A 12,508-nucleotide genomic window follows, 5' to 3' on the forward strand; every position below is an offset into this window, starting at 1 on the left:
CACTGAAATGGTGCTGCTTTGCTTGAAAAGTCAGAAGTCCCCCATGAAATTATGGGCTTCAAAAAGAGGGTTCAATAAACAATTCAAACATGGCTTTATTTGCTCTGTACCAGGAGAAATCAAGTCTTCAAGATGCAGTACTGGCCTAATTTTAATCCTATTTATTTTATCGACAACATGAAAAAATAATGAGCATATTTGCAAGTCCTATACTCTACAAAACAGTATTTTCTGCTGTTCCTTGCTTACATGCTATATTTTCTATAAATTCATGAAAATTACTGTTTCAATGAGTCCTTATATTGATCACCTGTCTCATAGAGCCAGCCTCCAGAAGCATTACCTTAACCTAGATCTGCACAGGTTGAAACAGACATTCAGAGAAAAACAAACCAGCAAAAATCCACCAAAAAAAAGAAACCCCAAAACCACACACACAAAAAAAAAAAAACCAAAAAAAACCAACCAAAAAAAAAACCCCCAACAAACAACCGCAAAAATCAACCAAACCCCAAGCACGTAGCTGTTAGTTAAACAGAAATTACACATTCAACTGCCTTGGCTTTTGTCACCAAAAGGGAGGGTGAGGGAGATGGGAAGGAATTAAACTTAGACACCCTAAAAAAATCAGTCATGGAAGAGAAGACGGCAAAAACAAAAAACAAACACACATTCTAAAGCATAATAGATTAATGTCAAGAAAAGGATGCATAATCCTTCTCAAATATTTACTGAAGAAGCTTTTTAAATTAAGCTTATTCTCATGTCCTTCCCCAGTCCCTTCCATGATCCTAACTCCAGAAATGTCATGGAATCTAGCTAAGAAAAACAACACACTGCAGAACTTAAAAAGCACCAAAAGCATGGGCTCTGGTGTAACTTTGCATGAAAATTGGAGTTCAGATAAGCTCTAGTCATGACCATGGATTTTTTTTTTATTTACTAATGGAAAACTGAAAGAAGAAACTTTCTGCACGTGTCCAGAACATGCAGTATTTCTTGAAAGAACAAGTCTTCTCACAGGTCTGTGACAATAAAATTCATCCCAGCTATACCAGATCACCAAAGCAGTTCTAAACTAGAGCCTACCAAAAGCTTTCATCCAAATTCACGTATCCTTCCAAATTTGAATTTTCTATTTCAAAACTAATTATTTCCCCTTCCTGCAAGTGGCCACCCATAAATTTTACGAGTTGTGCTCCTCTGCCTACCTTGATGGAGAGAAAGGCTTTGAGCAAGGGTCCATACAGGGTTATCTGGGAATCTGGGGAGAGCTCCAGCTCCACGTGCAGCTTATCCGGGGGCAGCTCCGAGGGGTCGAGGGGAAGGCGGGTGGAAGCTGTGGGAGATGAAATCACGCTGTCGCTGGTTTTCTGTGAAGGCCTTAGCACGGACAACATGGTTTCTTCCATTTCTGACACTTGGGAGCAAAAGAAGAGTAGAAAATAGATTTTGATTACGACTTAGGCTTCTGCTGGACAAAGTTCAACCAACAGGAATGTGTATTAAATATACAACTTTTGGCACCTAACTTGTATAATTACATTAGCGTGTCTATGCTACAGAACTGGTTTTTCATCTCTCGTGACTATGGGAAGACAAGAAAATAGAGAATATTTTAGTCACTGTTAATTATGCAAGAGAAAAACAATCCCTGAAGTTCTGGAAAAAAAGTATTCCGTGTATTTATCTTGCTTTTGAAGTTAAACAGAGACATGCTTTCATTTCAGCAGAGCAGATTTCCCACAACCACACAGCTACTGCAGGATAAACAAGAGAGAATAAACATGCAAAGTGCAAAGTTGTACTAAAAATCTATTCTGAACTAGTAGCTCTGTAGGCCAAAATTGTCTCCAACAGCTCAATTACTCTAGTCACAAAACAGTTTGGAAATTCAAATCCTATTTCCTACCCCTTCTTTCTGGTTGGAGTTAGGAACAAGAGAGCCCAAAAACTGTCTGTCTTAAGTCAGGAAAGGCAAAGAGAAATGTAATGAATAACTGGAGGTATTTTGGGGATGTGAATTGATTGCTGGGGAGTAGAAAACTCCATGGCAAAACCATCAAAAATTGATGCTCCAGCTGGAGGAAGATTTCAGGTGCCAGTTTAACGGGAAGAATTGGCACGTACAGAACTGCAGACACCTGCAGCCAGAAACCTCCAAGGCTTGAACTCCCCATTATTGTCTACAGTGCCTGTTCAGTGCTTGCACCATCTTATGAGTTATGCATCCGCCAAATGCCGCAGTGAGATGGCCACTTTTTATGGAAACTACAGCTTTTGTAATGCAACATATTCCTCAGAGTTTGATGGACTAAAAATGAAATACGTATGTTGCTACTGCAACAAATAGATTCCATCAGCACCACAGAGGAGGAGTCAGGTGGACTGCTGAACTAATCACTGGAGGAAGCTGCAGATGAATTACCTGTGTATGTACAAACTTGCAAATGCAGGTTTCAGTTGCTACAAATACGAGGAAATGTTCTCAAATTGTGAGGAATGCACATTTGACACAAGCTGACAGTCTCACAAGAGCACTTAATGAGCATCTGGAAAATCAATCTCACCTTTTCTGCTTCATCCTCACAAATGACAGTTCTTTTAGATGTGAATTGTTTGAGCTCAAACCCTAAAAATGCCATCCAGCATGTCTTCTAACACCTGCTGATTGTGGCTCTTTCAAATTAGCCCTCATTTTTCTTCTAACATCTCTCTTCCATCAGTTCTGCTTCTAGAATCTCAACCTGAAAGAGTTTTATGTAGCCCCATAACTTCCTGCATACCTCCCTCTGCATTTAAATTAACTTACTTTAATCTCTGTGTTTATAACATTTTTTTGCAAGCACATACTTATAGGATATTTGTTATCTAGAAATATTTAGACAGTTAAAATAAATTCTTAGACATTAGAATTTGACTGACCAGTCCAACACTCATTTCTGATGGTTCACTTGAACAGTGAACAATGAAATCACAGTTGGATATCCATAAAGGGAAGACAGTATTATTACATCTCCTCTACAATGTATTTAAACATTTGAATCCTAAGATGAGATCACAACATCCGAAAGTCAAAAAACCATAAAAAACCTAAGGAACGTGATATGGCCAAAAATATTGTACTTCCTAGTAAATATCCTGATGTTTAATATACCAAGTGATATTTTATCTTCTGCAACAACCCATTTAAGAGATCCACTTTGTTAAGGACAAGAAGAAGTGAACTGCAGACAGTATCCTCTTTTTTACACAAGGAACTGGGACACATCCTGAAATGCAGCAGCATGGAATCCTGTCAGGTTTTAAATCAATCCCAGAGCATTCTAATGATCAAAACATTCCCCTGAGAAATAAAACAGCAATTCAGTTCCAAGTTCATCTCTGCAGATGGAAGCAGTGTGATCCAAAGTACCAGCAGCTTCCCAAATGAACCATGCTAACAAGGAAAAGGTAGTGACACTTACAGGATTGCTTTAACTGCTCATCTGCCTTCTGAGGATAAATTGGGTGCCAGGAGTAGTCAATTGTAAACACAACACTTGGGACTGTCCAGCATTCAACCCATCCAGCCCTTTCAAAAGGAAACAGCATCCTTTTATTTCAAGCACAATACTACTGAATATCTTTAAAGCAACCTTAAAAGTTCATGAATCACAAACAAAACAAATAAATATGAAGAGTCAACATAAGGATATATATATATTTATATATATACACACACACGCACAAATTTCTCAATAAAACTCACTCTTCTTGAGTCATGTTCCTCCATTTGGGCTTGCCTGTTTTCTGACCACTTTGACATTCCGCAGAAATACAAGACTCAGGACTTATTTTATTGGGCTGACAATCCTTTACCAGCATAAAAAGGGAATATTTACTAGGATGGCAATCAGGCAGATATAAATGAAGATCAACATCTTCTCCCTAAAAATCACACATCAGCAACAGGAAAGTTCATTTACATTCACTCTATGCACAATGCTCACACTATTTTCATGTCCGTATGTGCCATCATCTTTATTTTACATAAAGGCAAAGATTAGACAAGAAATCTGTTTCCCAACAAGTTTTAGTGCAATCCCAAGAACTCTGCAGTTCTGAATGCTCACAAGTCCAATAACTTGCACATAACCAGAGTAATCTATAAAACACTGGACAGCTTTTAGTGATCCCCGTTCTTCTACTGCAGAAATTAAATTACTAAAACAAGCTTACTCCACATCTCAACTAAATCACACTTGAAAAAGAATGAAATCTATAAAACATTGATTTCTTTGCTACCAAATTATACCGAATTAGCAACATCACCATCAAGTAGTTTTTTATTTTTAGCAGCAGTAGACAGCTTCTATTTTGAGGAAGACAAAAAGTACAGTAATCCAAAGAATTACCTGCATCTGTTAAAAACACTCTGTGATCATTATTTATGCTACAGAACCTCTTAAAAATCTGGAAGCTTTTCAAAATGGTTCAGGGGTAGCCAGTACAGTATTCGATTCTATCTTTAAACACACATTAGATTTCCACATTTCATAAATAAAGGGGAACAGAACTCCAAATGATAAAACATATACACAGACACACAATTTAAGTGCATATAATAAATATACATACTAAATGTGTATCTACATGTATTGTGTGAAGCATATGCATGTTTGTATTTTTCAGAACTATTTTCATTTTTGTGCACATATGTGTACATAAATTAAGACAGCCTATGATTAAATGCTTCACACAAGCAAACTGAAACTATTTACTTCTGGGTTACTTCAAGAAAAATTCTATGAACTGAAAAGTGAAAAAGACTATTTTTCTTTCAGGAAAGAGTCTCACATTTACAAGACAAGTCTCACATTTACAAGATTTCCTTACCCTTAAGGAGAATCTAGTGTTGCAAGTGGTTGGAACAAAGTCAGTGAAAGGCAGAGAAAAAACAATGTTCAGGGTTTCTCCACAAGCTGCTAGATAAACTATGGAGGGAAAAGGAAAAACAAAGAAATTTGTCAAAATTACTCCCTATTTCGTTCTTAGACAAAATATCAAACATAAGGTAGAAGTAATTCAAAGATATTAAAGAACTCATGACACAGAATATTACGATTTAACGACACTGTACTTGGAGTAATAAATTACTGTAATCAATTATTCTGAAAGTATTTACTACCTGCAGCTTGTTCTTTCTAAAAAGACATTATACTTAGCACAAGCAAATTGCAGGCAAACAATAAAAAATAACTATAACATCTTGGTGCTTTTTTTACCCACCAGGTTTTGGGTGTAATTCTAGTACTTTCTCTCCATGTACATTTATCTACACTGTACTTCGTGGATAATTTTTTGTTGTACATGCTGCTTCTTCCAAATACAAAAAGTGATCTCACCATTCTCCTGTTGTTTAGTGGAACAGTCAATCCAGTTGTGCTGATTTGCTGCCCAGATCATTTCAAACTGATGGAACATGACTTTGAAGTTCCACATATATGGAACAAATGAAAAAATATCAGGTGCGCTGTCACTGGACCAGTCTTGGATCAAATCTAGACCCACACCAAGTAATAAAAGGTGAGTTAGTAGCTATCAGAGGAGTGATTCCTTAGGATTTTGTGTTGGAGAAGTTGATTTTTGCACTGACCACAGCAGCCGGTTGCACTGGGCACTGTGGCACTACCCAGACAATGGCTCTGGCCTCACTCAGGGGATAACTTTATTAGCATGGCACCATGCCTGCACTAATTAAACCTTCCTCCCAGCAGGGCTAATTAGCCCAGGCAGCACTGCAGCCATGGGGCTGTATTCTTTCCATTACTGCAGCTGGAGCTTCCAGCAACAGTTGGGTGGTGCTGTACCACCTTGCACTGCCTTCTTTCTCACAGCCAGAAGCCTGAGGAGCAAATTACTTTTCCTCATCATCTGTCAGCCACAGGGACACAATCCAAAGCCCAAGTAGTTGAAAATGAGCCAAGCAAAGAGAGATATCAGAAGAAATCAACATCATGGGTGACAAATTAGGCAAATCAGTAGCTGTGATAAGAGTTCTAGTAAGCAATAAATTTAGGATCACTTAACTGCAAATCAAATTTATTTAGACATTAGAAAATTAAATTTTCTGTGCTTCTACTCAAATGTAAGAATACCATGTAGGTTGCACATTCTATAGGCATCAGGAACTTGGACCTCAGAAACAATTTGTTGCCTTAAATACACAAAAACAGAGAACCTGACCTTGCACAACTCAGCAAAATTTAACAAGAAATCCCAAAGAAAGAATATTTGACATGTAACTTATTTAGCAAAAAAGTCACCTGTAAAGAAGCTCTTCTGAGCAAAGATGAAATGATAGGTTGCTTTATAGACCTCCAGCTCACACTGCCATGTCTGTGGCATGTTCCATATCCGGGGATAGCTGGCATTGATATGGAACTGTGGACAAGAAATTAAAGCATCAGGATTACCTGAAGAGATGGCAACGCCCGACCCTGTCTCTCAGCAGTTTCCACATATGTACCCTGCTGAATAATTAAAACTGTTTTCCTGCTGGGATGAACAGAAGGTACTTCCAGTTCCTTAATAATTTAATCTCTGTCTCTCCTTCTGTGTTTGAAGGTCAAGTGTTAGTGTATTCATTTATTTGGAAAGGTATAGTATGAGTTTCAGATACATCTGCTGCTGTAGATGTACATAGCAATTTAAAAGGCCAAGTCTTCATCAAAAGCATCACTTCTCACAATACACCAAAAGAAAATCCCCCAGAATAGAGTATTTTTCAATCATTGATGTATTGTTCACAGTCAAACATTAAAAACATCACTCAAATAAGATAATTTAAAAACACCTAAGAAGGGTAATCTACACAACTACAATACTGCAGAAGTGAAATATTAGGCAAACAAAAGAGTAATGCAGTATTAAATATGCCTCGAGTAATTCAAGCACATTTGAGTGCTTTTAAGTACTTATGCACACACATCCTTCAGCAGAGCTAGTGAGCATAATCATTAATTAAGGCAAAGCCTGTATGAACACGTGGCTACATAGCAAATGAGGCAACATTTGTAAATAGGTAATTTATACACCAAGTCAGGGCTTTTTAAGTCACTGAAGGTTACACACATACACAATTATGTCAGTATATATAAAGTTCTTATACATTAAGGTCCTGCAAAACACATTAAAAAGGCATTTTCCTGCATTAGGAAACTAAAGACTGCTCCACAGAAAAATAAACATGTTCTTTATTAAAAATCCTCTAGAGACTGAAGCTTATTAATGCACACTTACAGCCAGCATTTCGGCTTCCAAGAGAGTCCTGTACTGCATGCTGCTGGTGGCATCCACGTGGAGGAGCTGCCCTTTAATTGTAGGTGAATAGCCTGGCAAACAAAACTCAGCAAATCATCATTCAGACACAAGAGCTAGACCAATATTTAAACAATTTTTAGCAGTGATTTCAGCAGTCCACTACCAAGAAGTACCCAGAGGGGTATTTGCCTCAATATCTTGCAGTGAACTGTACAAGGAAGTATTTTTGTTCCTTTCCTTAGGAATACACATCTCAAGATTACAAAGGAAAAACACTAAAAGACATTGACACACACAGGAATTAAGATAACTGTTCAGGAAAAACAGTAGGGAAACAAAATAGGCTTAGCCTGAACTCACCATTTTCACCCACTGTCATGGGAATATTTATTTCCAAATAGGATCCTGCACCAACATTTACATGTACAGCATTCGTTTCCTGCATTGCAAGAAAGCAAAACAGTCCAAATGTGATTTCTGGATTTATTTATGCCTCTGGCTGTCGTTATTCACAACTGGACTAAAGCACCTGATGATTTAAGTCTTTCCTGCCTTCAGAAAAATCACTAATGAAGTATCAATACATATTGATACAAAACAACCTAACTTTTTTAGGTTTAAAAATAATAAAATACCTTGTTTAGGTTTAACAAATGTTGACTGAAGTCTAGTTAGAGAAACAGCATAAAATACTCTGACTCAAGGCCTGAGAGGACAGACTAATGTACATGTATAACGCTACAACTCTAACCCTTTCAGTCCCCCCCACAAAAGAACAAAACAGGGGTACAATGAAGTGATGCTGTACCCATTTAGAAGAGTAACAACAAGGAGAAGAAAAATGCCAACCCCTACACATATAAGCTTTGTTCCCCCCCGTGTCATCTCCTCATTCAGAAGTATCAGAAGAAATTGTTGTGTATTTTTTTATCATCACGGTGAGCTTCATCAGAATTTAAGATTGCGCAGGACATGCCCAGATCATGAAGCCCCAAGACCGCAGGAGCTGGCATGGCTTAAGATGTACTTTCAAAGCTTAAAACAAACCTAATATAATGCCTCTAATAATACATTTCTCTTTGAACAGTTTGCTTATAATTATAAAAAACTAAGATAAAAATCACCCAGCTTTTAAAACTATAGTTCTGTAATAAACACCTGAGACAAGTGAAACTGTGCACAACCAAAAAGCACAGCGCAACCACAGTAGACAAAGTTAATTTCTTGATAAGGTTTCATTATTTACCCTGTTCTTGGTAAAAAGCAAATCAATGGTGGCATCTGCAATGATATTCATTCGCAGCTCAAAAGCAAGGATCTGTCTTGGTTTCCCAGGCTGAGCAATTTCTGAGACTTTCATAACTTGGTAGTCTGGTGGGAAGAAAAACTTCCACAAGCAATCCCTAGTGGAGAAGAAAAAAAAGAGTTGCTTTTTGTTCTCAGAGGAAATACATATGTGTATTTGTGCATCTACTTGGTTCATTTAACTATCTTCCTCTCAGCTGAGTCTTCAGACAGCCAGTGTCTGTGATAAGGAACAATGTTTGTTGAATATCTTCATCATTCCAACTTCATCTTCCAACTCATTACTCCAAATGCATCAATGGCAAGAAGTTAAAATTTATGGGTTTTGCCTGCAAATTAATTCAGAAGGCAAATAAACCATGTTTTTCCTTTAATTCCTAATCCTTGGTTTATAAAATCTGTTACAAAACCATAGTAGGAAGTCATCTATTTTTTCCTCAGTTCATGCATAAATCATTGATGTAAGCCCAGAAGTGAAGAAAATACAAAACTTTAGACCTCAGAATGGAAACTACATTTCTACAGACTTATAGCCGAACGTGCCATTAAATACTTGACAGGAAAGGCAGAGTGATGAAGCACAGACAGCAGAGATGACATAGGTCTCAAGGGGGTAGAATTCCTTCCTGCACCCAGCACCTGGCTGTTGTAGCAGCTTAGAAGTTCCCAAACTTCGATGATCCATCCACAGCAAGATGCAAAGTCGTTCTTAGTATGTATCTAGGAATTCTCTGCACTAAACTGCTCTCTGCACTAAACTGCTTTCTACTGAGCCACTTAAGAATATAAAAAGCATTCCATTATAGGGCAAGCTTTCTTTGGAGTATTAGAAGTATCATTAATGATTCACTGACCTCGTATTTCTAGCAAAAGGTTCTAGAAAGCGACATTTTCTCTTAAATGCACTATCATATCTAATGACTACTCTTTGGGCTGCCATCCTCACACTCCTGAGAGACAGGAAATCATAACAGTTTCACAGGAGAATTAGTGAAGGCCAAGTACCAGCCTGTAATTAACAGGGGAAAAGAGGGAAAGCACTGATTATGTCACTTTTGCTTAATAGTCCTTCACTCTCTAAACAGTCCTATTGTCCTCACCAGAAATGCTCATGTGCAAAACATCCAGGGCCAAGTGAAGAACAACAGAACTCTAGCCTAATATTTTGTATTAAAATAGCTAGATAATAAATACTTTGGAGATAACATCAAGCAGCTGATTATGCTAAGCAAGGATAAATTATTCCTCCCCCATTATTTTCATAGCCAGATTTCTGCTTCCCTAAAACTTGTTCATCAATATGCAGTTTATTCCCGTATTAGCTAACAGGAGCTTGATACATCTAAAGATGACCAATTAACAAGTTAAACCTTTTACTCGATAAACAGTAAAAACACTTTGCTTACAAAAAGGGAACATAATCTATAAATTTAATCATGAGAGTAATCCTAACTTTGGAAGGCCATCAAGATAAACACCAGCGAATTTACTAATCTTAAACCATTGCGGCAGGACTCTTCTTTCAGACTCGGTCTACCGTAAAACACACAAATTACAAGTCTGAGTGATCACACAATGGAAACCTGAGAAAGCTTTCTTAGTAATACTGGATATTGAGATGAAAACTGTAAATCATGGTCATACCTCTGCCTATCAGCCCAAGGCCCATAGTTGAAGTCTGTCCCTTTTCCACACACAATGTCCAAACCCCAGCATGGTGGCAGGTCCTGTAATTTGCTGTCCTCATTGCTGGCTTCTCCATCATTACTTTCCTCTGTCTCCTCTGGTACAAGACCTGTATTACATAAAATATTAAACACATTATTAAGGGAAGCTGCTTCAAATTAGCATGAGAAATGTTTGCTTAAGGAAAAGACAAATTAAGTGTCCTCATGTCAGTTTTATTTCAGAACACTACAGTATGTAAATATCAAGACAATTCAACGCAGACTTCCGGTGGAAGGCCAAGAAATATGACCAAAAATGATCCAAAATTGCCATCTATCCTACACGTGTACACATCATTACCAAATGTGCTGTCTTTGTTCAAGATTCAGGCAATACTTCAAGGGCAGTCAGAGCAAAAGCATATTTATGATACTTCTACTGGCTCCAAAGCATTGCATTAGCTCTCTTACATATAGATTTGTCACCTTTAAAAAAACCAAACTATCTTGGTATTTAACAGATTGTACCTGGTTCATCCATATAGTAATAGATATCAACATCATTGGACTGCATTACAACAAAACCTTCACCCATTAGCCTCGGGGGTCTGCAAGGAAAGAGTGAAAAGATGAAGAGTAAAAATCCACATGCCAAGATAGGCTTTTATGAATTCAAGTAATTTTAAATGCAACATATTAAGCATCACGGATTTGCATAATGATTTGAGAAAAAAAACCCAACCCTTGATCATAATGTTGCTCTTATTATTATAATTATTACAATAATATGAAGATACCAGGTTCTTCTCCACAAAGGTATTTCTCAGCTATTCTAAACCACAAGTAACTACTGAAGTTTTACTTTCAGTGTTTCTTTCAGTCAAGAGTTCCTTTCTCCTTGTCCTATATTGTTCTTTCACCTGCTAATTGTTTTCTCACTAAAATAGCCCTCTACACCCAAGGGACAAGATTTTCAGTAATTAGACCATTAGTTAATTAAAAAAAAAAAAAGAAGAAAAAGCTGTTCTGCCTCAATAACACTTGCCTCAATATTAAAGGATCTAAGTGATAAAGTTAAGAGATGAAACATTTCTCCTAACATTATTATATTGGTATATTACAATCCCTTTCCCACATTAATTTACATATCAATAATTCTGATTTTACTGCAGAAGACACTATTGAAGCTTCTCAGCCACCTTCATAAACTGTCACTTCTTGACCAAAAAAGACAATTCCTATGACTGTATAAGAATGTGGCCTTAGAGCACATAGCCCATATTACCGCAGCTCATTTTCAAAGGCAGGAAACCTTGGAAAACATGGAAGAACGCAGATGTAGAAATAATGTACTGCCAGAAATTCTTCAAAAGTAACAGAGCAGGAACCTTGAAACTAAGTTTACTTTGAGAGTAACAACAGCAGCAAAAGATCAAATACTTTAACACAAACTAGATATTGGCAGTAAATTAAAATGAGATTATAATTTTAATGTATTCCCTAATATCTATCCCAAACCTTAAGCCTGCTGCCTCCAAACTTCTTCAACTTTGATCTGCTTTCCCTAACACCATTTTTTTTCTTTTCTTCTATTTCAGAGGACTTATTTGCAAAGAGTGAAAGAAATGTTGAGATGGATGCTTGTAACACAAAATGTCAGTTTCCAAGGTGAAATGTTGATGTTTGTATTGATTTGTCAGTCTGTTACAAATTTCAGGGAGCCATTTGGCTGTTTTTCACATATTCACTGGCTGCAGGAATTTCCCTAAGTTAAAACACCCAGCCTAAATTTTAGCCATAGTACTGTAAGAGGGCAGGCTCTAAAGAGTCAAACATTCTCCATTACCAGTGAATTGGGCAATTTTTTGAATTTGCCCAGTAAATTAGAGCACATTTGGAGCACAGATGCCATCCTTCAGCCATCAGGAGCTACAGGGATGTTAAAAGCATAAAAAGCAAATACTTAGAGGAAGCAGGAGGAAAAGCTAATAGTTTGAGTATCTTAATCCTATTTTGTTTTAATCTTGTTTGTTTTCAATATTAGTTGCAGAAATTTCCTTTGTCGTCATGTTGGAAGAGTAAAATTCTGTGCACAGCCACAGAATGTTCTTGGAAAAACATAAAGCCATATTACAAACAGCAGTATTTGGCTGATAAAATGCCAATTAAGGTACAAATGATGTACAGTTTATTTTATTACTTCATGCAAGCACTCAGGCCTGTGTTTGACT

The 12,508-nt window shown here is 37.2% G+C and overlaps 1 protein-coding gene across 10 annotated transcripts in view; it reads right to left on the bottom strand.

Annotated features, from left to right (window-relative positions):
- KIAA1109 (KIAA1109 ortholog) overlaps window positions 1-12,508 on the bottom strand; it is an 87,304-nt gene that overhangs the window by 55,843 nt on the left and 18,953 nt on the right. For all 10 annotated transcript variants that reach the window (XM_038134405.1, XM_038134406.1, XM_038134412.1 and 7 more), the window contains exons 9-19: window positions 10,806-10,885; window positions 10,255-10,405; window positions 8,552-8,708; window positions 7,666-7,744; window positions 7,285-7,376; window positions 6,309-6,426; window positions 5,388-5,543; window positions 4,879-4,976; window positions 3,752-3,930; window positions 3,468-3,574; window positions 1,212-1,420 (exon numbers count right to left, since the gene is read on the bottom strand). In XM_038134405.1, coding sequence (XP_037990333.1) covers window positions 1,212-1,420; window positions 3,468-3,574; window positions 3,752-3,930; window positions 4,879-4,976; window positions 5,388-5,543; window positions 6,309-6,426; window positions 7,285-7,376; window positions 7,666-7,744; window positions 8,552-8,708; window positions 10,255-10,405; window positions 10,806-10,885 — 1,426 coding nt within the window. The remainder of the gene's footprint in view (window positions 1-1,211; window positions 1,421-3,467; window positions 3,575-3,751; window positions 3,931-4,878; window positions 4,977-5,387; window positions 5,544-6,308; window positions 6,427-7,284; window positions 7,377-7,665; window positions 7,745-8,551; window positions 8,709-10,254; window positions 10,406-10,805; window positions 10,886-12,508) is intronic.

The sequence above is a fragment of the Motacilla alba genome, chromosome 4 (genome assembly GCF_015832195.1).
Source record: "Motacilla alba alba isolate MOTALB_02 chromosome 4, Motacilla_alba_V1.0_pri, whole genome shotgun sequence".
NCBI lineage: Eukaryota > Metazoa > Chordata > Aves > Passeriformes > Motacillidae > Motacilla > Motacilla alba.